This window comes from Cygnus olor, chromosome 2 (assembly GCF_009769625.2).
Source record: "Cygnus olor isolate bCygOlo1 chromosome 2, bCygOlo1.pri.v2, whole genome shotgun sequence".
Lineage (NCBI taxonomy): Eukaryota > Metazoa > Chordata > Aves > Anseriformes > Anatidae > Cygnus > Cygnus olor.
Genome location: NC_049170.1, coordinates 120,074,488 through 120,097,018, shown reverse-complemented (window position 1 = coordinate 120,097,018; position 22,531 = coordinate 120,074,488). Strand labels below are relative to the sequence as shown.

At 39.9% G+C, this 22,531-nt stretch overlaps 1 protein-coding gene across 8 annotated transcripts in view; it reads left to right on the top strand.

Moving 5' to 3' along the window:
* The first annotated feature begins 834 nt into the window (after window positions 1-834).
* Window positions 835-22,531, top strand: part of LOC121066696 (transmembrane protein 68-like) — a 35,697-nt gene continuing 14,000 nt past the window's right edge. The window contains exons 1-8 of one of the 8 annotated variants that reach the window (XM_040550445.1): window positions 970-1,222; window positions 5,358-5,689; window positions 8,117-8,281; window positions 13,292-13,485; window positions 15,571-15,631; window positions 17,355-17,494; window positions 19,205-19,319; window positions 19,754-21,509. In XM_040550445.1, the coding sequence (XP_040406379.1) occupies window positions 5,359-5,689; window positions 8,117-8,281; window positions 13,292-13,485; window positions 15,571-15,631; window positions 17,355-17,494; window positions 19,205-19,309 (996 nt within the window). In that variant the 5' untranslated portion in view covers window positions 970-1,222; window position 5,358 and the 3' untranslated portion in view covers window positions 19,310-19,319; window positions 19,754-21,509. Of the gene's footprint in view, window positions 1,223-5,357; window positions 5,690-8,116; window positions 8,282-13,291; window positions 13,486-15,570; window positions 15,632-17,354; window positions 17,495-19,204; window positions 21,510-22,531 lie in introns of those variants that run through there. The other 7 variants (XM_040550444.1, XM_040550443.1, XR_005817920.1 and 4 more) reach the window with 7 other exon arrangements.

Below are 22,531 nucleotides of genomic sequence, written 5' to 3'. Positions count from 1 at the left end.
GGAAAACAGGGGAATGGGGAAGGTGGGAAGCATGAATTCTGGTCAGTGGAGACCTTTTGGAGAAGTTGCTGAGTGCGCAGTGTCAGGAAGGGTCCCAGCAAGCATCCAGGGCACTACGAGCAGCCCACACAGACTGCAGAGGTTCCAGGCCAACTGACAGGAAGCAAAGGATGACAACACTTGGCTTCTGCAGGAGAATGTGAACACAAGTGTTATAAGAGTCTTATGAGGAGCAGCTGAGGGAACTGGGGTTGTTTAGTCTGGAGAAGAGGAGGCTCAGGGGAGACCTTATTGCTCTCTACAGCTACCTGAAAGGAAGGTGTGGGGAGCTGGGGCTCGGCCTCTTCTCACAGGTAACTAGTGATAGGACTAGAGGGAATGGCCTCAAGTTGCTCCAGGGGAGGTTCAGGTTGGAAACGAGGAGACATTTCTTCTCAGAAAGAGCAGTCAGGCATTGGGACGGGTTGCCCAGGGAGGTGATGGTGTCACCGTCCCTGGGGGTGTTCAAGGAAAGGTTGGACGTGGTGCTTGGGGACATGGTTTAGTGGGTGACATTGGTGGTAGGGGGATGGTTGGACCAGATGGTCTTGGGGGGCTTTTCCAACCGTAATGATTCTCTGATTCTATGAACATGCCTTCACATACCTACTGGTTGAAAAAACAGAGAAAGATCTTCGCCAAAAGCCCTCACACAAACCACGGTCCGGCAGTGTAATGAAGGCAACCCACTGCGCGGTTGACCACCCGGTTAAGAGGGCAGCGAAGACGCCGAGCACTGCCCCTTCTCCACACCGACCCAGATCCCCAGGGCACCCGCCGGGGCACCGGCGCCGCTCCCCGGGCTCCGGGAGCCCAGCAGCAGGGCTCGGAGCAGAGCCGGGCGGGCGGCGGCACAAATGGCGGCCGCTCCCCCTGGCGGCCGCCTCCGCCACGGAAGCTGCGGGCGGCGCGGTGCGGTGAAGGCAGCGGTCCGGGCGGCTCCCGCGGCCCCGACGGCGCGGGGTTCCGAGCGGCTGCCTCCATCCCTTCTCCTCCTCCATCTCCTCCTCCTCCTCCTCCCCCCCTCACGCCGCCGCCCTCGTTCCCTCCGCCCCGCGAGGAGCCGCCCGAGCCCCGCCGCCCCGCGGGCACCCGGCCTCCGCGGGGGCGGTGGGCGAAGGAATAAAAACAGGCCCCGGGAGGGGCGCGGGGCTGTAGCTGGAGCCCCGGCCAACAGGGGAAGGTGAGCGGGGACCGGCACCGGCACCGGGCTCGTTACCGCGGGTTTGTAATTGGGGAGCGTGGGGCCGGGGCTGGCCGAGTGACCGCGGCTCCGGCCGGGCTCCGCAGGGCGCTTCTTGCTGCGAAACAGCACCGGGGCACCCTCGGAGCTACAGGGTCCTCCCCCTTAGGTCGCAGATGCTGTTAGCGGCGTTATCAGGCTCTGAAGTCGTCTTATCTTCGTTTGTTTTGGTGGAAGCTTTGCTAATTCCTGTGCAAATACCTCCTGTATCTGACCGGTGCAGTAGAAGGCGGCGTGTTTCTGCTGGCTGGGGCGTGTTGTAGCTGTTGTTTTTCAGTAACTTTCCACTTTTGGGGCACTGGGATGCTTTCCAGAGGTTCCACCTGGACTTTTCAGGCGTGTGGCGAAACTGCAGCGTGCTGGTGCTCTGCTTCTCATGACACGGTGAGCCATGGCTCAGGTAGCCCAGTGTCTGCTGAAGAGCACAGCTGCAGTTTAATTAAGGGCTCGTCTGGGCCATATACTAGAAATTAACGAAAGGAATCATATGTTAGCCTTGTTTCCAGTCTCCATCAGCGCAAAGCCTTCAGTGTGAGTCCACGTGCAATGTTGTTAGTCAAATGAGAAGTTGTACTGCTATCATCTAGTGAATGTCTACATCGGTTGCTCCATTAGGAAGTTAGTATTGAAGTTATAAGCATTTGTCTCAAGCTCTGTGGCAGGAAACGTGTTAGAGATGCCAGCTAAAGTAAGTCTTTTCATACTACAGAGGGATTCTGCTGTGAAATTGGCTAAGGTTGGGACTTGGTAGTAGGGCACCTCTACTGCAGTTTTTAGGTTTGGGTGGTGACAGATGTCAGCCCACCTCTGACAGGGAGGGCAGGACAGTCTCTCCTCCTTTGCTTGAAGGAGGTCCCGATCAGAGTAGTGTTACTGGTGCTTCAAGAAGGCAGGATACTTAATTTTGTAGTTTTAACGGTGCTGGGCAGTCATCAGCTAAACCGCTCTAAAGTGGGACAGCCCAAAACGTCTGTCTATTAGTAGTGCATATGAACTGTGTTGGGCCTTTATTCAACTCTGGGCATGCGTGTGTTTTTTTGGTGATGGAGAGTCTGTCATCCCCGCTGCCCTTACCTTTGGTAGGTCGTTAGGTGCAGCTGTAATGTAAATCACATTTAGGCTTGGAAACAGAGCATTCCTGTGGACCATCAGGGCACATGCCAGATTTCTTAATGGGAGAGCAAATTTACAGGCTGGAGGAGACCTTTATCTGGTGGATGGTAAGTTGAACATGGGTCAGGATGGCTGTCTGCATGCTGGGCTACATGGGCAAGGCCGTAGCCATTAAATCAGGGAAGCATTTATTTCCCCCTTTTCATCACTCATGAAACAACGTGTTTAGAGCCTCATGATACAAGAAAGGAGCTGACAGCCTGGAGGAGACTCAAAGAAGGGCCACCAACACTGTTAGGTGACTGGAGCACGTTGCAGACATGGGGAGGTGGAGGGAGGTGTGTGTGTTTTTCTTGAAAATGAGAAGGATTAACGGGGATCTTACCGCTCTTCTTAGCGAGTGGTTGCAGGGAAGGTGGGATTAGAGTTCTCAGCCAAGGGACAGGAAGCAACAGGAACAAATTGTAGTAAGGGAAATTCTAACTAGATCAAGGAAAAGCATTTTCACTGTGAGGGTGGTCCAGCACTTGATTAGGGGTTGAGAGAAGCAGCAGGATCTCCATACATGACGATACTACAAATGGGACTGGACAGTGCCTTGAGCAACCCAGTCTAACTCGTTGGCTCTGCTTTGTGCAAGAGGTTGTATTAGTGCTGTCCAGTGATTCTTTACACTCTAAAATATTCCATGATTCCCTTCAAGATTAGGAAACAGCATTATTCAGAGTAGAATTGATGGTCCCTAAGGGAAGGCAGTACTTCAGCTATTATCTCTGTGGTTGGCAGCAAAGAATTTTTATTTATGTTACAGGTTACTGCGCAGATACATAAGCAAACCTATAAAATTGCAGTGAGATGCAATACCTCAAATGCAATCACATTTCATGCAGAAGGCCAAGTGATATTTTGCAAGACCGACATGTGTGGACAGGACTTAAAATTTACTTGATGAGGATGTTGTGTTTGGAGAAAGTTGTAAACAATTAAAAATGTAGTAGGAGGGAAAGCATAACTTTCAGTAATCTTTGAAGTTCTGTATCCACCTCTAAGTTTTAAAAAGCTCTTGTGCCATAACTCATGCCTACGTATTGTTCTCTGGTTAGTAGGTGGGACCAGTGGAGAAGTCCAGGCATGACGATCTGGTAAATATAATGTTGAATCCTACTCCTAAATCCTACTTGGTCTTGGAAGTTGTGTTCTTTGGACTTCCTGTGGTTGTTTGCTGCCTCAGAGGTTCTGGAGTTAGTCTCTGACAACTGGAATGAGAAAGAACTTCCCCTTGCTCTCCCACATGCTCTTTCCCATCCTTTTGTCCAAACTGATCCTCCCTGCCACCCCTTACATGCACACGCATGAAATTGGTGAAGTGCCTTTAACTTATGCCATGTGCTTATACTTATATGAAGATTAATCAGCTGTTCTTCTCATTTTCCTCGAGAACATGCTGGAGAGCAGAATTTTGTAAGCCTGGATTGGTGGAACAGGCATGGATTGTGGGAGCAAAGCTCTTGTCAGGAGATCCTCTGTCTCCTCTTGAATAGGAGTTACCTGGAGCAATGTGGGCATAGGCCAATTTCAAAACACAAGTGAAAGGAACATCCTTGCTATATCAAAATGGGGGAGGAACAATTGAGACTGGGGAAATAAGTGAGCTGAGTTCTGTTCTGGTGCATGCTTCAGTGTCTCATAGCAAGTGTGGAGTAAAACTGATCCGTTTCTTCGTATTTGCTGTCATTGGGATTCTGATAGCATTAGCAAAATGATCTTCTGGATTTCAGTCTCTTGTTGCTTGTGAAACAGAGCAAGAGTAAAGGAGTGATGGATACATGTCTCTCTGCATAGGAACTCTGCAGTAATATGTTGTAAGTCACATTTTAGTAATAAAAAAAAACCCCTCAGATTCTCTCAGAAATTATTGGTTTTAATTAAAATCCGTCCATTTCCCTCTGCAAGTCTGCATTATAATTGCAAATTATTTTTTTCCCCTTAACTTGATTAACAGTTACTCCAAGTTTTGACCGAAACTTTTCTAGACTAGGAATTTTTTTTCCAAAGATATTTCTCTTGTTCTAGAACTCTAGCTAAGATATCCCAGCATACAGGTTGTCTCAGGTTTGTAAGATGAAGTGAATAGCAAATTTTTCCCTAAACCCTACATATCAGAGAAAAAATGTGTTACTCCAGAACTATACAAAGTATGAAATATCAGCCCAGAGAGAAGTAACACTGAAACTTCTTAGGAACTGGCATGGAAGAAGGTTTGTATGCATAGACACAATAAATCCTGAGCAATTAAAGCTTTCTGAGGACTTTTTGTGATCTTTTTCTCCTCCTTTGTGAAACCTCTCTGTGTTGTCTTCTGGGACTTGCATTTCATGATCTATAAGTTTCCAGATGCAATTAAAAGTCTCTACATGAGCAAGACTTGCTTATTTGAGGCCATCTTCTTACTGAGTCATTGTATGTTCATGGTTAGTGGAAGCATTTGGTGGGGTTTTTATAGCACTGAGTTTGAGATTGTACTGTTTCCTTCTGGAGTAAATGCTTGTGACAAAGATTTGAGTGTACTGCATACGATGTAGGACAATAAATTATACTAATCAACTAATCAATGCAGCTTTCTGAGAACTGGAAATAAAATAGATGTCCTGGATCTCTATAAGATGTGCAGTTTTTAATGAGAGAAAATAGCTTGAGATGAAACAACCATTCTATCTTTCTCAAATTAGAGCTGTCAGCATTTCTGCTATGCAAAAATGACCGAAAAGAATCAAGTAATGGCTTTGCTGTGTGAACCGTTCTGTTTCTGATATGGCCTACTGGCTTGTGTAGTACATGGTATACAAATAAAATGCATCAGTGTTTTGTATGATTATGCAGTATACGCAGGTTTATGGCTGTCTTTTTTAAGGCTTTATTCATCTGCATTTTCTTTTTTTTTTTTTTTTTTTTTATTAAACAGGATGATAGGTGGAAATGAATCCTGTACTGCAGGACCAATATCGCTGTCCTACTTAATCTGTGTGGCTCACTTACTGGGAGAATGGACTGGTGTGGAGCATCTTGAAGATTATCTGGGTTATACAGTCTACCTTTCATGGTTGCTTCTTCCACTTGCAATAGCTTTTATATTTCCAGGAATTTTCTTCCTCACCTTTATCTACAGTACTGTTATCCTTCTTCATATTCATAAAAGGAAGAGGAAATTAAGTGGAGATAATTCAGGTAACGTTTGGGATGGTGCAAGAAAAATGTTGACTACCATATGGGATGCACATGGAAGAATATGGCATGGTAAGCAAGATCTGACTTTTCATTAAAAAGTGCTGAAGATCTTATTCCTGGCTGTACCTTTAAGGATTATCAATGTACATCTGATTGTTGTTGCTGTTCGATGAAATTTGAAATTCAGGCCATTTTTTTCCCCCAGCTTATCAATGACTGCCAGTTGTGCTTCAACCATTGTAGAGTTGGGAGAAAAAGGAATTGAGACTCTTTTGGATGTAAAGTTTTCAGTCTCGCACTTTTATTCCTTTGCTGCTACCTTGAGATCTTTCATCTAGCTGAATATGTGCTATTTTTCAAACTGTTGAATTGTTTTTCTTTTTTACTTTTTAATAACTACTGGATTTTCCTCATTCCAGGAGGACTTGAAATGATAGCTATGTTAAAAATCAAATTAATTTGCCATGTCCCATGAACTTTTTAGCAAGCAATAAAAAAACAAAAACCTTCTTTCTGTTCTTTGAGTGAATATATGAACACTGGAAGCTAAATGACAGTTACCTAATAGCTAATATTTCTGCGCGTTTGCGTAATTTAATTACAAGTAACCAACATAATGCCAAACAGTGGCTAAAAGGAACCCTCAGCATTGGTTCATTCACTAGTTACTACTTTAATTTGACTTCAGAGCCCAAAAGTGTTACAGAACCCCACTTTTTATATTTTTTTTTCCTCTCTATGTATTTTTGACAACTACTTTCTCTAGCAGAAGAATGTCAAAACTAAGGGCTCTGTTCCTTGTCCCTCTACTATTATATCTTTTATAAAGACAGACTTAATAAATGATTTGGCTTTTCTTTCTAAGGAAATCATAAGCCTCTTTCAGAACCGTTCACTCTAAATGCAGCTAAAGGAGAAAGAGATGTTTAAGAGCAATTTACATAAAGAACAAATCCTTCTTGAAAATCATCTCTATTTGTTCTCCAGTCAAAGGGAAGAGGGTTTTCAAGGCATTGATAGCCAGATGGTGCAGCGGCTGTATCAGATGGGCTTTGTAAGACTAAGATGTAACTTCCAAATCTGTGAAAGTACACTAGATCAAAATCAACAGCAAAATCAAAGAGCTTAAAATGCTCACTTCATAATGAAAAGCTATTTACTTTTTTCATAAGAAAATGATTTTTTAAGGCCTTGGCTCTTTTCATCCGTAGTAACTTTTTTCTTTTTTATAAAAAGCCTAACTTTTTATTTGCACAGAAAATATTCTTATCCAGTCCATCATCTACTGATGTGACTTTTTTTCTGCCCTGGCAGCTGCTTCCACGTTCTCTGAACACTTCTCTTACTAAATAATGAAATGTTTTGTGATATTTGTTTTCCCCACTTGGTTAATTGATATATCACAGGAAGAACTTTTCCTCCTGAAATCTCACAGCAATGGGAAAACAAACAAACAAACAACAACAACAAAAACAAACAAATAACAGAACCCTAAAATGGTGCGTGATACCTGTAACCTGTGCAAATCTTAGACACAGGTATCATTCTGGTTGTGCACAGCTGGCAGGGAGCTCAGTTAGCGGTCACTTGTGATGGCAGAGGAGATAGGTAGGTGTGTTTGCTATAGGTTGCAGCTACACAGGTGTAGAAAGTAAAACAGTGGGAGAGGAGCCAAAAGTACAGACAGAAGTTTAAAAAAGAGGGGCGTGGGGGGATTCTTCTGATAACTTCAGAAGTGGCAGTTAAAAAGAAAACAAAAACAAACACTAACAAAACTGCTCAGTATTAACTGAATATGTTTTGAACTGGTCTACTTTGTTATTTTGTGCTAACTGAATATTTTCTTTACTGTTAACTAAATGAGAAATACAAGTACAATAAGAAACTTGTACGTGTTCATGTATGTTTCAATTGAGCACGTAAAGCCTCAGACAGCTTTTAGTGCTTAGTGATGGAAAAAATAGAGCAAGTATAACTCTGAGATAAGTAACAAAGATGAGCTTCACATGCTGGAATAAAAAGAGCCACATAAATGGATGTTGTCATGTCAAATCTTCTTAAACAGTTACTCATGGCAATCAACTTGACTTTGAAAGGTAGCTAATAGCTTGAAATAGTAGTGTTTCAACACTTCTATCCAATCCGTATTTTGATTTATCTTGAATGATTGATTCAGAGGGCTACAGCCTTGAAGGCAGCGAACTGAAAAAAATAAGGTAAAATTATACAATAGTTGAAGAGATCCAGGCTGTTGTTTTTGTTGTTGTTGTTCTGTCTTCCTTTAAATGTAGATCTTCTGATTTAAATGAAGCTTGTATTTCCTGTGATAGCAACTTAGTAAATGCTGCAAGTCACCTCTTGACATTTTAGCTGTCACTTTGCTCTAACACTTCTCAATAGATACTGGTTTCAGCTTGCCAGCTTGATGCAAGTTAGTTTCTTTGCGATAGAATTGTATCATACTTTGACGTCCCTTATGTCTTTGATTCCTAACAGGTTACGAGATTCATGGTGATGAAAAAATTCCAGAAGGACCTGCACTTTTTGTGTTTTATCATGGAGCTTGTCCTGCTGACATTATCTATTTCATATCTAGACTTCTTTTAGAAAAGAAGAGATTCTGCTACATAGTAGCTGATCATTTTGTCTCTAGAATACCAGGTAACATGCTTCATTATAAACAATCAGTTTGAAAACTCTATAGGCGCTTTTTTTTTTTTTACAATGTAAATAATGAAAGTTGAAGTGCAAGAATACAGCTTTCAGAACAAACTCTCAGACACATTTAGTTGATGTCTGTTGGAGAACAGATGTTCTCTGTAAAGAGCATATTCAAGAATCAGTTTATGCAATTGGCCCATGCAGGGGTGGGTTGTACTCCTGGCTGGGCAGCTCCTCTAACAACTCTAAAGTGTTTAGAAACAAAGAAAAAGTTTGGGAGAAACGTTTGTCTTTGTATTAATTGATAGCCAATACTTCAATGAGGTGTTTCCTCTTTTTTTAATATAGGCAGAACAAGCGGTGCATAACCTGATTAAGAAATACACTGGAAGCAGTGCCCTTAAAATTGGCGACATTAGTATGGCAGAATAGGGGATGCGTTTGTGTATCCCACTCAACTGAGTATGGTGGGCAGTTGAGACTACCCCCAAGAAGACTTTAAGTAGAATCTTGCCCAGAGGAAAGCCGTGGAGGTGTCCAAGTTTCTGTGAAACGTATAGAAAATGAAAAGTATGTTTAGGGCAAACTTTTGGCTGGACAGCCTAGGGAAAAAACATGCTGAAATAAGTCAAGTTAGTTATGCGGAGATTTAGTTTTTTTTTCTTCTGGAGGGGTAGGAAAGGGCAGTTGAATTTCCAAAATACAGTAGTATCCAGTTCTCTTCCCAAATACAATTTAACTAAAAATCTCATAATTTGTCTTGTGAATTTATAGGAGTGTTATGTAATGTACTAATATACAACATCAGCAATGCTTTTACTGAAAACAGTTCATATCAGAGAACCAATTTTGCCATGAAATTATTTCAGCCTTAATCCCTAAACAAAGAACCTTTTCATGTGGGTAATGTTACGTCTTTGTCTCTACAACTGCTTTTGCCAGTAGGCTAGGATTTGGGTTGATTATCAAACTTTTTGTATACATCTGACTAATGCAATCTATTTCCTAGTTTATTGGGTATAATATGGAGTCAAATCTAATAATTATGCACAGTTGTTAATTAAATATTAGTTGTAGTGTACCCTCAGGAAGATCACTGGCAATACCAAACTGGAGGAGCATTTGACCCTCCAAGGGTTAGAGCTGGTATTCAGAGTAACTTCACAGAAAAAGACTGGCAGAAACATCACAAAGTTCAACAAAAGTGAATGTGAAGTTATGAATTTGGGATGAAATAATCCCATATGACAGTACAGGTGAGACTGAGTATAAATTGGCTTTGTCAGGAAGGAGTTCCTTGTTCTAGTGGACAACAAGGTGAACATGAATCAGCAGTGTGCCCTTGCAGCAAAGAATGATAGAATGGTTTGGATTGGAAGGGACCTTAAAGATCATCTAATTCCAACCTGCCTGCCATGGGCAGGAAAGAAGATTGAGTGCATGCTGGCCTTTTTTAGCATGTGTGTAGTTGAGGGAAGAAATTATTTCTCTTGGTTTGGCACTTGTGAGAGCACATCTAGCAGTACTGTGTCCAGTTTTGGACTCCCCAGTATGAGAAGGACATTGGCATATTAGAGCTGTATTCAGTGGATGACCGGAGGCTGGAGTGCACAATGAGGAGAGGCCGAGAGAACTGGATTTATTTGGTCTGTAACAGATAAAGGTGGGTGGAGATATTGCTGTCTTTGATTACTTAACGGAGGGGTGCAGAGAAGTTGGAGACAGATTCTTCTCAAAGGTGTACAGCAGTAGAGTGATAGGTGACAGACAAGCTGCAACACAGGAAATTCCTGTTAGACAGGTGGAAAGGTATTTATAATAAGGATGATCACACACCTGAACAGATTCCCCAGCTACTCTGGACAAACTCCATCCCTGGAGATTCTCAAAACTCAGCTGGCTGAGGCCGTGAGTAGTCTGGCCCAGATGGACCACTTTGCATGGGAGGTTGGACTAGATGGCCCTTCCAAACTAGATAACTCTGATTATGTGAATGATTTAAGGTTGTTCAGGGAAGACAAGTCCAAGGAGCCCAGATTCTTGTTCTGGATTGTCTCTCAAAGCCTGTACAGTAATCTGTGACTGGCAGCATAGGTAGATGGAGCTTCTCTTGTGAATCAAACCAGAAAGATGGCCATCCTTTTATCCTAATACACTTAGACACACTTGGATCAGATGATTTACTGATCCTTCTGTTTTTATGATTTGTGAATCTGTTATGAATAGCTGTGAGGAATGGCTTGTCCCGTGAATCTGAATCTTGGGCCCATGCCACTATGCAGCTGACAATATCCAGTCTTATTGCTTCCTCTGCACTGGGTGCTTCTGTACTGAATTAACTGTGATTAACTGGATCGTATTTATAGAATATTGCTGTGCCCCCTGAGGGATTCATGAGCCTGCAAGGGGTCAAACAAGCTTCTCCTCCCTGCTTAAGTCTTGACAGATACAGTTTGGCAACCTGTGGAAGGGAATTCAAACTAATAGAAGAACTCCTCTAGACACCTGGAAATTCCTGTTGAGCATTGCCTAATGCATCTCTCTTTCAGGTAGATGCAAAAGGAAATTATTTGCTTGTCTCAATTTATACTAAATCAATACTATGTATGCTTCTCTTGCCTGTCTTTTTGGGGCAGAAAAACATGGAATGCAGTCCTTGGGCTAACTTTTTTTTTATTCTTTCCTTTTTTTTTTTTTTTTAATATGTGATGTTGGTCACAGGGGGAAAAAAAATCATTCTGGTACCTGGTCCTTTAAATTCTCATCTGTGTAATACCCAGGATTATGTTGATTTCTCGAAGGTTGAATTAAAATGAAGTCTTCCCCTGAATAGTGGGGAATAGAAGAGTGTGCTAGGGCAAAGGGCAGAGTCCAGGTTGAACTGTGGAATAAAATCAACTTTGGATATCTTGGTGTTTGGAAAAATTAGCATATCTTGATGTTCTGGCTTTGTGTTTAGGATATTTTTTATTGCTTGAAGAGGAAAAAGTAGATTCCTGGTGGGTGTCATGCTATAGCCAGGTACTACCCCAGTGCTTCTTATGGTGACCCTTACCTTGGGTGTAGAGTACCCTGGCTGTTTCTCCCGGACCACTGGATTAATTCCTGTCTTTCTGCTGCTCTGACTTGCCAGGTTCTTCCTTTCTGCTGTTGGAGTAGAGGTATTAATAGTAAAGTATGATTTGCTGACTAGACTATGAAATACAGCTCAGAATATAAGGTATACAGTAAAAGTCAAGGGGGGAAAATATGGCTGAGGAACTTTGTGGAGACCTGAAACCTCACCACTGTTCCCTATTACAAAATATGGCCTATATTCTGTTCCTGTTTGTTTGTTGTTTTTTTTCTGATCTATGAAATGGACAGACTCATATGGTGTTATCCCTGCTCCTCCTGCATGTCTACTGTGGAAAGGAAAGCTATTTTCACAGCTCCTTGGAGTCCATCTTCCTGCGTGATTCTACCTTTGCTATGCCTATTTTGTCTCTCTCCTGATTTCACTGACAGAAAAGAGCTGCGAGATGAGCAGCTTCCCATCCCCAGGTGCATTCCAAAGAGCTTTAATGAGTTTGGGAATGTAAAACCTTGTAAAAATAAAAAATAAGCTATTTAAAATCCCAGAATCAAAACACCTGAGAGAAATGAAATGTGAAAAACTAATTCAGGAGTCACCTGTGCAAATGGTACTAGATGAAGCCTGCTAGTGTTACATATGGTACAAAGCAGATACAACAAGCCGTGAGACAGCTTCAGCAGAGCTTGTGTTCTGCTGTTATGCTCATGGATAGATTCTGATTGTGTGTATGTAGAAATCAGGAGTAATTATGCTCATGTCACCTACAAAGATTCATTGGAGTTTAGCTAAGAATGAACTGACGATATGCTGCCTCATGATCTCCTTCCAGAGTCCTTAGTTTATGCAGTGTGTACAAAAGGACAGAGCTTTATCTTCTTAGCTGTACCTTCTTTTGTGTGTGTACGCAAAACAAATGCCTGTTCGTGTTAACAAATCTTCATTTTCAGGGTAAAAAAAAAAAAGGTGATCTGTTATTGAGGGTTAGGCTTGACTAGATCAGTTCTGTGCCCTTGTTTGTAGTTGATCGGGTTAAGTTTGGCTCAGTGGGAAACTTCAAGAAAGAAATAATCTCTCCCATGCTCCTCAGTGATCTGAAGCTCCTGTTTCAGTATGTAGTACTCACAAATGCTACATAAATTGAAAAATTATTGGTGTAAGTGAACATGACTGGCTTCCTGCTAGTTATGTTCTTTTACATTAGATTAGTTGTCTAAATTGAGCACATATGTGTCCATTTGATGATTGTAAGCAATTTTTGATGTTCTGCTGTTCATTGAAGAACAGGGTAAGTATGACATTTCACATTTAAGGTAATGAGGAGTTTATGTAACTTTGCAGTTTTAGACTTTATTAAATGAAAAATCTTCACCTAAGATGTGTATACGCAGTCCGGGCTCACCAGATCCTCCTGTGATGAGCTGCTGTTATTTTCAGATGAAAAGCCACCTGGGTACTCAAACTGACCTGAGGATTCAATCCCTGCAGTGATCAGGAACACAGGGAATGCTAAGTTCTATTTGTCATCTCCTTGTGCATGGACTACTCTGTGTGTTAAAACAACAATTTGCTGGAATTTTCTCTTATTGGACTTTATTTGAAAAGTAGAGCATGGGCAAGGAGACAGTGCCCCAGAGCAGACTTGACTCCTCTGAAGGGATATATGAAATATGCCACAGAGTTCTTGCCTTTTTTTTTTTCCCCAGTTTCATCCTGATTGTGAGATAGCACGTGCCTTTACTGGAATGGAAAACATAAATTTTCAAGTTTTTAGACTGAAATTTACAAGCAGAACTTAATGCACCAATCCTTCTAGCGATATCTTTGGGGTTTTAGGCTAGTAGACAAATTTTAGCCATTGTGTTCTGTCTTGGGAATTTCTGCACAATGATAGTATGAATTAATGTGTTCTGAATTGATACCATCTTACTTTGCAGGTTTTAAAATATTAGTTGAAGCATTTGAAGTTTTGCATGGACCAAAAGAAGCATGTGCCAATGCTCTGAAGAAAGGCTATCTGTTAGTTATTTCTCCCGGTGGAGTTCGGGAAGCACTTTTTAGTGATGAAACATACGTTATTATGTGGGGTAATCGAAAGGGCTTTGCTCAGGTTGCCATTGATGCAAAAGTGGTAAGTATGACTTTTCACAGAAGAAAAGCAAAACAAATGCTCACTTACTGGTTCTTTCTTCCAGGGGAAGCTGTTTTGATTATCAAGTATTTGGTGTTACGTTGCTGAGTGTCATGAATACAGTCTACTTGCTTTTTTAACTAAATTTCAAGACTTTTGTCCCTTTTGTTAGAAGATTTTGGAGTCACCTACCTGGGAATAGTGTGGTCAGGAAATCCAGAGCTTAAAAGAATAAGAGATGAAATCCAGGATAGTTTCTACTTTGTAAGCTTGTGCTGTTTTATACCTACCTGGTCAGGGTTGTGATGGATCTGAATGGCTGGAAAACAAAAGTATTTCTTTTTCCTACCATTGAAGTACACTGTGACTCAGCAGACCTGCCTGTGCTGTTGTACTCATACTAGAAGCACTGGCATTATATACTGCATTGGTATTTATATGCTAGTAAGGGATGTCTGGGGCATATAGCAGCAGCAAGAGCTGCTGCTCCTTGGTGTGAACTATTTCTCTTCAGTTCTGTCAAATATTAAGCATTGTCTGGGGTCCTTGTAGACAGGTGGTTATTTATATGGGACCAACTGTGAAAGGCACAGAAGTGTATCATACATTTGAATTGTATCTATTTTAATGACCCTTTCAGAGTCCCTCTCATTCTATTCGTACTTGAAAGATGTGTTCTTATGTGTATAGGTGTGCATATTCCTGATTTAAAACTGTCACTCCAAGAGTTTTATATGTAGGTACTGTCAAAGAGAGACTAGTTAAATCTCTGAATTTTATACCAAACTAGAATACTTTTAAGACCTAATTTTAAATATATTTCACTTTTATCATAAGCTGTGTTTTATAACACAGCTTAAACAGGATATTTTCAACAGATTAGATTTTACTAATGCACTGTAATAGCATACAAAAGGCCATACTTGGGGTTTAGCTATGCTTGTAGTGCTTATATCTATTTTATTGAATGTATATTCAGTTACTTTGTGCACTCACAAAGATCTTGCAGCTTCAATTCCACGCTCCTGCCCAATAACTGAGAGATTCAGAAGAATATAAATAGTGTTGGAGGCACTCTTAATCATGAATATAATTCTTCTTGGAAAGAAAAATGTTTCTGAATGTCAGTACTGGGACCTTCAGCTTCCTTAGATTGTCTCTTCTCAGCAGTTTGCTTGCCAGAGTTACTGCCATATAAACCAACTTGGTACATGCAGAAATCTCTTATTTCTGTGTCAAAAGTAAGCTGTTCCAAAGAAGATGGTCCTAGAATAAGGAAATGCATTACCATTTGGCTTAGGCAACTGCACTTCTTATTCTCTACTGTTGCACTGGATTATTTATAAACTTTTAAAACAATTTTTAAGCGACTTGATACCTGTATGAAAAGTTTAATTTACTAACTCATCTACATGCTTTAAAAAAAAAAAGTTTGAAGGAATCTGGATGTGTGAAAATCTTAGAGTTCTCTTTCCGATAATTTGTTTGTAAATTGATGTTAATAATCTTCATGTAGTAGAACCTCCCTCCCCACACAGTCCTTGTAAATCTTGACAGCTGTTTGCAAGTTCAAAAACAGCAATAAAAGCTTGAAATATTAACACCATTCCAAATATTCATCAGCAGAAGTGACTCATGGACCTGTACTGAATATGACACATCATGTGTGAAGCAATGCAATCAGCACAGTAGAGCTGAATCAGACAAGTTTAGGGTCCCAGTCCTGTCAATTCTTTGAGCATAACTATAAATTAGGGAAGAGGTTTAACCACTTAATTCACAAATGTGCAAATACTTCTAGACAAGAGGCAGCTTAAATGCTTCACAGGTTCTGAAAACCTGTACTGCTTTAAGAAAATGGACTTGCTGAAATGTTGCAGTATTCGAAACCTTGCAGTATTGTCCAGGCCGAAACTTCATGGGAGAAGGTCGCAGAAGAACTTAATGAATCCTTGTTTTGCTCTCTGTATGTCCTTGTATGACAAACACTTCTGAAATTAATTTGCACATTGGGTTTAAGTGAGGTAGGAGTCTCTTAGATAGTGTTATCTTCATTGAATTCTTAATATTTTTTTTCCCTCCTAGCCCATCATTCCTGTGTTTACACAAAATGTTCGAGAAGGCATTAGGACATTAGGAAGAATAAGTAAGATATTTTATATATACTTTTTGTAGTCTATTTTTCCATATGTGTTTAGCCTATCTCTCTAGAAATAAGCCCCATATAAATCTGAGGTTTGACATAGCCTTGTTTCTTGAGGTTTGCTCACCAGCAGAATCCAGAGATTTTTATTTAGATTTAATATCAGCATTATATGTGGTATTGGCTCACCTAAGTTATTGTCAACATGATAATGTGCCTTCAAAAAGAAGTAGAAGAAAGGAAAAAGTAGCCACAAAAAGGCAAATAGCTAATGTCTGCTACACCGACTCTAGGTCTTCTGCTGTCTGTTAAGAAGCAAGGGTTTACAGTTGACAGTATCTTTAAATATTCTCTTAATACTCTGTGCTTAGACCTCTGTCTTCAAAGGGTTTGTAAGATATTTCATCCGTAGTTAGTATACTGTGCAGCTCTAAACCTGTAGTTTCTCACAAAATACTGCTTTTGCCTGCTCTCTTTCCTCATTTTTGGGAGTTCCTGCGCATTAATAGATGGGTGTTTGTCTGAAGAGTCTACCTCTGGGATAATCATATCTCTGCTGATCTGCTCTTGTTAACTGTCCCTGCACCTTTTTTTTGTGTTCTTCAACTTGCTGCTAGCAGAAAGGACCTGAACAGTCTCCTCTGTACAGCATGTTCTCTTTAAAATATGGCATCATCATCTTCATCAAAGGACTGCAGGACAAAACAGTTCTATTTCATTTCCCCTCTAATTAAAAGCTATATATTGCATGGAGAAAGCCCAGGCATCCAATGTAGATGTGCAGAGTGATTCACACATTCTCCAGATTCTACAAAAATAAATAAGAATTAATTGTTACTGTGTTCTAGAGAATCTTCCCAAACTGTTTAAGCCAGAAAAATATTGTGACTTGTGTAATACAACAGAGGTGCTAGACGACTTTAATTCTTTTCATTGCTGGACACGTTGCTCTTGCTTGAATAGTATTTGAGTATTCTTTGTTCTTATAAGTTGTGTACAGAAAAATTCGTGTCTGTCACTAAAGATGTTTTTTTTTTTTTATGCCAACACTAAGTTAAAGGAATTTCTTGTCTAAAATTGAAGAAGAGAATATCAGCACTCATTTTGCAAGGAATCTGTTCTAGTTGCGTTTGGGACAGATGCTTAGGAAGTGACATGAGGAAGAAGTGTCCTCTTACAGCTGACTTAATTTTTTTGTTGTTTTCTTCTTTATGTATTGTTTCACTGTAAGCAGTGTGTGGTCTGAAAGAGCAATTCAGCATTTCAACATGACTGGCTTTTAGGTAGATAAGACTATTTCTGATCCTTTAGACCTCAATGGGATTAAACAGAACAGTCTTCTACCAATACCAGTTTCTTATGCTAACCTGTAAAATTAGCTAAATGGTAACCCCTGTTGTATATGTTCCCTTACTCTCCAGAGGCAGCTACAGAACCTTCTCTGCTTTCATCTTTGCAGCTATTCTTTGGGGGTGGGGGGGTGGATATTTCACACTAAAGTGAGTTCGGAAGCAAGTCTTATGTCAGTGTTAATGCAAATTTTGGAAAATGAAAGGTGGAATAGTGCTTGAGATGACACATTTGAGAATCTGGGTCATGGGCTGGATTACTTGACAATCCAGTTTCAGTTTTAAAACATGGTGAGGGAAAAAAACAACCTTGTGGAGTAATCTCAGTCTCTCTCTTCTCTCCCCCCCCCCACCTGTTTTTTTTTATTTAATATTAGAAATACTTAGGAAACTATATGAACGTATTAGATTGCCAGTAGTTCCTATGTACGGTGGGTTTCCAGTCAAGCTTCGTACATTTGTTGGAGAACCCATTCCATATGATCCAAATATAACTGCTGAGGAACTGACTGCTAAGGTAAGACAGATTTGCATATATATTTACTGGTCTGGTAGAAAACACTGGAATATTCGTGTCAAGATAGTGACTCCTGTCATAGAACTAGTTGTAGAAGTTGATGGAATCGCGGTAAATTTTGTACTTGCTTATCTCTAAATATCCCTCCTAAATGCGGGTGTATTGCTACACCTTGCAGACGTTCTAGGCCTTTTAAAGTCAATACTGTACTCTTTATTTGCTTCAAGAAACAACTTGCTTTAGGGCCTAAGGAAGTTCAGTCATACAAGATTGCTCTGGGCTGCTAAAGAAAGTCATGGGCTCCATCCAGGGAAAGTGTTCTGGATCTTGATCACTTAGAAAATTACCAATGAAGCCTTTAAAAGACAGCAAATCTGGGGTCGCAAACTGTTGAAATTCCATGCAATGAAACAGCTAAAGCTGAATCATTTCATGGCTTTGTACAGTCTGTTTCCATTTCTATTTCCCCCAACTTCTCACCCCAGAAATTAACTCTTTGAATGTTTTCCTTCTTCAGATTTAGGTGGTTTGTAGAGAAGCTTGTCAGGTTCTCATATTCATTCAACTTATGAATAGATTTCACAGCGCAGATATAAAATGTGCGTGAAGCAGTCAGATTGAGGGCACTGAACCAGCCGCTTTGAAAGCTTCACAGGGGGTCATGTTTAGCCTGTTTTAGCATGTTTCTAAAAACTTCATCTGAAAGATCTTTATTTTTGACAATGCAGGTGTCAGTTCAGTTTTCTGTCATCACCTGCTTATCCTCTCATTAGATCACTGCAAAATGACTTCTTGAAATGTTTATCTGCATTATCTTATGCCCTGTTTATGGCAAACTGAGTGCTTCTTTTGGGGGTTCAGTCTGACAGAGCCTCAGCACTGTTGGTTTGCAGAAGCAAATAGGTGTGTTTAAGTGACTTTCAGCCATGCTTTGGAATCTTACATTTGTACACACCCTCACTTCCTTCTGCCTTAAGGGTGCATTCTGCTAGATAGAACCCATGGAATATGAATCCCCTAGAATCCCACAGTGATTGTAATGTGCTTCATCTCATGTTTCAGACTATGGTATGGTATTCGTTTTCCCATTATGTATAGAAAAAAAAAAAAGTGAGCTTAATAGAAGCTTTACTCCTGTAAGGACATTTAGGACATGGACAGGGACCTGCTCCCAGGACTTAGCAATTGATCACTTAATTCACAGGAACAGTGAGAGCTTGTACCAAGAATATCTCTTCCCCTTGTTGACCAACGATCTGCAAAAGCAACAGGTCTCTGTTCTGTCTCGTGCCTTAAGAGGTTAATAGTCTGTGCTTCTGTAGACAGAACAGGAAAGTTGCTGTGTGTCTTCACCATAGCTTTTGTGTATTACTGCTTTTCAATGTTCCCAATACAGGTATTATATAATAGAATGGCTGTTATTAACTTCTGGGCCTGCTAGCTTACTCCATCACCATTTTACTATTGCGTATCACTAATAGAGCTTGTGAACACAGCTAACACAGATGAAAGATACTAGTTTGCTAGTTTGTTTCTTGGTAGTGATCCCACAGACAAATCATGTGGGCTTAATAACGGAAAAAATAGTATTTTGTAATTGCAATAGTTCTCCAGTATTTGAAAGGATGAAAAAGAGCCTAGAAATGGTGTTCTGTGTGAACAACATAAAGATGACTTAATTTGACCCAACCTTTTTCTCTTTCCTTACAGACAAAAGCAGCACTCCAGGCCCTAATAGAAAAACATCAGAAAATACCAGGAAATATATGTAGGGCTTTAATGGAACGATTTCAAACGCGACAGAAAGAAGACTAAGGTCTTCTGAGTAAGCTACTATTTAGTTACAATATTCTTAAAGTCATAAATATGACTTACTCGTTCTTCTAATCATAGTTTTTTAAATACTGTCCTAATGATACTGCTGTATATTCTAAGATATAAGACACTTTTCTTTGCTCTTTCCCTTGTCCAATATTGGGCTGAGGAGCCCAAACTTTGTTTGCCCCGTTACAAATGATTTAACTTTTGATAAATGCATTCCTATGTTGAAAGTGTTTATGCAAAAATGACACTTAAAGTCTTTCTGTTCATAGTCTCATCTTTCTTTTCCTTTTTTTTTTCCCGCATCACCTATGGTTGCTGCTTTAATCTGGACGTTAGACCCAGGAGAGCTAGGGTCTTACTGTCTTAATCATCATCACAGCAAATAAGTTTTATAGGCCAGATTAACTCTACAACATTTATTAAAACTTCCTCTAGGTTATTGCTTTCATGCTGCTGACAAACCTATTGCTGACAGTAGCAGTTAACCTTCTGTGGCCTGAAGAACCTCTAGCTGTGCCTGTAAAACCTGCAGTGAAAACTGTTCGGTTTTACTGGGTTTGCTCAGAAAGCAATGAGTAGAGATTAGAGAAAAGAACTGCAGTGAACCAAGCAGGTTTGTTACGGAAACCAGTCTGATGTGGAGCGAATCACAACATGACAGCATGGCTGCTATTCCAAGCTGAGCCTTAATGGATGTTTACCCTCAAGTACAGCGTTGTCCTGTATACTTCACAGTGATTCTGAATGTGCAAATTCTCCTTCAAATGAATGAACCAAGCACTTAAAGTTTAAGAAATGGAAATGAGGGTACTATTTAGTAACACAAGCCCAGAACGCTTTATTATAAAGGAAAGAAAAAATTAATACAACACTCCTTTAAAAAGTGATGGTTCTTTTGAAAAACAGTGTGTGTGTGTGTATATATATATATATATATATATAGTATACATGTACACTGTTAAACCTCCATATTCTTCAAACATAGTTTTTATGTGAGTTATTAAATCAGGGTTGAGAGGGATTTTCTATGTACTTCCCTCAAGTAAAAACAATTGAATGAACAGGAGGAAGTTGTAGGGTTGGGCTTTTGTGCACTTACAGTAAGTTACTTTTTTTCTTCACTGAACTAAAGCCTACACTTTTATTATCCCAATAGGAAATATCTGAAATATTTCCTTTGATTGCCAGCAAGTTTAATCTACAGCTCTTTAAAGAGTTCTCAGATACTAATTTGTTTTGGAATGAGGACAAATTCCCTAAGAAAGGGTAAAAGAGTTTTTCTTTATATTATGTGGTCTACTTTCAATAGTGTTGGGTTTTGACCTTTTTTGACTTTTTTTTTTCCTTAAAGTAAAGAAGACAACCCCCAACTTTTTAAAAGAGCAGTTGTATTCAAATAAATATCCATTACCCCAAACAATTAAGTATGTGCTTTGGTTTATACTCTTCTTAAACTGTGAAAATCAGTGGGATTGCATAACTGCATCTGGAGGATACCCCACATTAGAATAATATAGACTCTTTCCCATAGAGTGATAAATCATGGTTTGAAAAACCCAAAAAGTTTCTTATTTTATAATGTTGTTGCTTTATATCAAAAGCCTTTTATGTGGTGCTGAATTAATTTTTTTTAAAGCTTCATGAAGAATCATGTTGCGCCAAAGCAAATGCCCATTCTGAAGTTTTAAAAAGTATCAAAGTTTTTATTTGAAGGCAAGATTGTCCTTTAAATTTATCAGAATGTATTTCAAAAATATTGTGTTCAAACAGTATATCATTAAAACTGATAATGTCAAGTTTCCACATTGGAGTGCGACATAGGTATGACTTTTGTTTTTGATATCTATCTTGAGGAAAATGTAAATCAGTCTGTGTTGTGAAATTCTCAAAGGCAGCTGAATGTAATTGAGTGTTGAGGTTGTCTGTATGTAAAAGAAAACTCGGTTTAAAAGTTTCCAGTAAGCGTGAACAGACCTTTTTGTGATCTGAGATTTTGTAAAATTTATTTTGCTAAATGTGGGATATTTGATGCAATTTTTGTCCCTTGAAGTATTGAAAGATGAGTATGAAAAATGAAGGGCAGTATTGCGACTCTTTAAGTGTTTGTACTTGTATAGGCCTTTCATATTTATTTCTATATATAAAATTGTATAGAAGACACCTTTCAAATAAAATTGACAGTTGGAACAGGTTTCTGAGGTTTTGTGTTGTGTTTAAACTAAATGAAATTATACATGGCCTGTCCTGCTGAACCTTTACGTACGTAATACCCTTGAAAAGTTCTTCCTGCCTAGTGCTTGAATAAGGGGTGGAAGGATCAAAGACCAAAAAGGAATGAATTAAAGGGAAAGTAATTGAGGCAACAGTGGAAAACAGGACAAAAATCCCATAAGGAACAAGGTCTGAGTTTTAATAATTGTAATCAATGTAGTAGGAGGCCTTAAGAGGCACTGCAATACCACCGTGATTACATTTAAGATTCCACAATAAGAAATAAGTCATAAATACTGACTAATAGGATTTATTTGTGCAAGTAGGGTACATAATCATTTGCACACCCAATTTTGTTGAGAAGGAGGGGGGGACAGATCTGGAGACTTACACAAACAGGATTACAAACTACTTTTAGCTGATTTGGTTTACTGCGTGTTAGGCAGAAGTACTTAAAGGAAATTTTCACAGCATTAGACTAGACCACTGATTACATGATTAGCCTTTGGATATGCTGAAGACTTTCCAGATTTCTCCGTGCAAACAGCATAACCAGGATGTGCATTTTTAGGTTGTTTGGAAGTAGGAATAGAGTTGCTGCTGTACTGATAGGTATTTGTCATTATCTCTCAGCAAGATAACAAACCTCCTACTGGCCAATTTACTGTCCTGTTGTGTAACAGCAGAGCTCAGCCTGGCCATCTATTATTAGGATGCTTTCATATGAAATTAATCACTGAAATGCAAGCTAGAGCAGTTAATCAGCATTGTCAACACAATTGTGCGATTCATCTTCTATTGGGTTTGCTGCACAAGTATACCATTATGTTGCTTCATCCTGTTACTCTGAAGAGAAAGATACAGTTATGGTGACACTTAACTTGTTAGCTCTGCAGTGCTTAATCCCTATTAAGCCTGTCGTGCCAACAGGGTGCCAAAAGTAAATGTGCTTAGAACTGCTGCATGAGCGTAATAGCACGGGAGATGCATATTAAGAAAGAT